The sequence below is a fragment of the Terrapene carolina genome, unplaced genomic scaffold, assembly GCF_002925995.2.
Source record: "Terrapene carolina triunguis isolate 2854851 unplaced genomic scaffold, T_m_triunguis-2.0 Scaffold29552, whole genome shotgun sequence".
Taxonomy (NCBI): domain Eukaryota; kingdom Metazoa; phylum Chordata; order Testudines; family Emydidae; genus Terrapene; species Terrapene triunguis.
Window position 1 is genome coordinate 1 of NW_020693903.1, and position 1,277 is coordinate 1,277.

Below are 1,277 nucleotides of genomic sequence, written 5' to 3' on the forward strand. Positions count from 1 at the left end.
GCTGCCCCCTCCCCCGCAGGCTGCTGCCAGGGGCTCCCCAGGAAAACGGGAAGCCGGGGCGGGGGGTACAGCTGCCTCCTGGAGCCCAGTGGGAGAATGTCGGGGTGGGGGAGGTTCTGTCCCTTCTGTCTCCTCCCCCCGCCCAGCACAGTCTGGGCCCCCCCCCCCCACGGTGTTCATTGCTCCCCCTCTCCCCCAGGGTACGAGGGCCGGGCTGGGATGGCCGCCATTGTCCTGCGGCCGGGCTGCGAGCTGGATGGGGCCTGTCTGTACAGCCACGTGGTGGAGTTCCTGCCCCCCTACGCCCGGCCCCGCTTCCTGAGAGTGCAGGTAACGCCCGCTGGGCACCGGGACCATGGGGTGGGGAGTGCAAACACCACCGGCCTCCCCGTCAAAGGCTTGGAAATGACACCCTGGAGAAAGTTGCAGCTGCCTCTGGGGTGGGGCAGGCTGGCTGTTTATAGAGGGATCTCTCACCTGGGCTGAGATGCGGCTGACTCTGGGGCGGGGCGTGTTGAGAGCACCCAGCACAACAGCTCGGGCTGGTGAAGCTGTATTGGGGGAGGGATTCTGGCAGCTTAAAGGACCTGAGAAAAGACCCAGGAATCCAGGCCGGGGGGGTGTCAGCCAGCAGGAGCCCCCAACCTCTGGCACCTGCACACCCCTATCCCCCCCTTGCCTCCAGCAGGGCCCCCCCCGTCCCTGCAGCCCCCGGCTGAGCTCTGACGCGTCTCCCCTCCCCGGCAGGACCAGCTGGCGATGACACAGACCTTCAAGCAGCACAAGGTGCGTCTGGCCAGCGAGGGCTGCGACCCCACGCGCCTCCCGGACCCGCTGTACCTGCTTGACGACACCTCGGGGGCCTACGTGCCCCTGACCCCGCGGCTCTGGGAGGGCGTCGTCTCGGGGGCTGTCCGGATATAACCCCCCCGCCCCACCTGCCTCGGGCTCCCTCTGGCTGGGGGTCACCTGGGGAGACTACGAGTCCCAGCATGCACCGCTCAGCACCATTGCATGCTGGGAGCTGTAGTCTCTTCTGGGTGCTCAGGGGAGCTGCGCTTCTTGGCCAGGGCTCTGGGGTGCTGCCTGCCCCCGGGGGGGGAATGGGGCTCAGGTGGCTGCAGGATTTTTCCCACGTTGCAGCCCCTGGTCCTTCCAGTGCCCCCCCACCCCCTGCGCCCCATGTTTGTCACCCCCCCACTTCCTGGCCCCCCCTCCCCTGCGCACACCCCACTCCTCTGCCCCAGGGGGCTGGAAGCCGGGAGCTCGGCCCTCTC

General features: G+C 68.7%; 1 protein-coding gene across 1 annotated transcript; it reads left to right on the top strand.

Annotated features, from left to right (window-relative positions):
* Positions 1-201: 201 nt before the first annotated feature.
* LOC113409098 (solute carrier family 27 member 3-like) lies at positions 202-1,206 on the top strand. The gene is made up of 2 exons (XM_026662690.2): positions 202-330; positions 748-1,206. Exons 1-2 carry the CDS (start codon positions 220-222, stop codon positions 922-924), a joined length of 288 nt encoding a protein of 95 aa, XP_026518475.1. The 5' UTR covers positions 202-219; the 3' UTR covers positions 925-1,206.
* The last annotated feature ends 71 nt before the right edge of the window (positions 1,207-1,277 follow it).